Source organism: Dipodomys ordii, unplaced genomic scaffold (genome assembly GCF_000151885.1).
Source record: "Dipodomys ordii isolate 6190 unplaced genomic scaffold, Dord_2.0 Scaffold42, whole genome shotgun sequence".
In the NCBI taxonomy this organism is placed as follows: Eukaryota; Metazoa; Chordata; class Mammalia; order Rodentia; family Heteromyidae; genus Dipodomys; species Dipodomys ordii.
Window position 1 is genome coordinate 675,897 of NW_012267258.1, and position 728 is coordinate 676,624.

At 62.6% G+C, this 728-nt stretch overlaps 1 protein-coding gene across 1 annotated transcript in view; it reads left to right on the plus strand.

The window, feature by feature from the left end:
- The window catches only part of Fignl2 (fidgetin-like 2), a 16,986-nt gene extending 16,735 nt beyond the window's left edge, over positions 1 to 251 (plus strand). The window contains exon 3 of the mRNA XM_013018684.1: positions 2 to 251. Within this exon, the coding sequence (XP_012874138.1) occupies positions 2 to 210 (209 nt within the window). The 3' untranslated portion in view covers positions 211 to 251. The remainder of the gene's footprint in view (position 1) is intronic.
- Positions 252 to 728: the final 477 nt, after the last annotated feature.

Genomic DNA, 728 nt, shown 5'->3' on the forward strand with positions numbered 1-728 from the left:
GCCCTCGTGCAGGGCACCCAGGGCTTCTCGGGGGGCGAGCTGGGGCAGCTGTGCCAGCAGGCCGCGGCCGGGGCGGGCCTCCCGGGGCTGCAGCGCCCCCTCGCCTACAAGGACTTGGAGGCAGCGCTGGCCAAGGTGGGCCCGAGGGCCACTCCCAAGGAGCTAGACTCGTTCGTGGAGTGGGACAAGATGTACGGCTCCGGACACTGATGGCGCTGGGAGGCCGAGGCAGCCCCCCCCCCCCCGTACTGCCTTCTCACCGCGTCCGCTTGGAGGATGGGGTCCGGGGAGGTTTTCTTGGCCAACGAGTGATGAATGTGGGGTGGGGGACGGGAGGGCTCTGCCGGTGGGTTTGCTTTCCGTGGGAAAGAAAAGGCTTCTGCCGGGCAGATCAATGCCATATGCGCCGTGTACTCAGGTTTTTTCCTATTTATTGTGGACAGGAAGTTTGCCATTTCTGCCCCGTGGATGGGGCAGACCTGGCAAGGGGTGACACCGGGGGCCTAAGGAACTGCTGCTGTCTCCCCCCACCCCCGCCCCCCATCCCTTTGTTTCCTGCACCCTCCTTCCCCACGCCTTGCCTGCATTTGCTTAGTATTCGCTCCTGTTGCTTTGTCATTGATTCCCCTCCCCAACCAATGTCCCCATTCTACTTTTTGCTCCTCCCTCTTGTCCCCACCTCTCCATCTATCACCTTCTGTGCTTCTGTCTGCCTCCAACTCACTCTG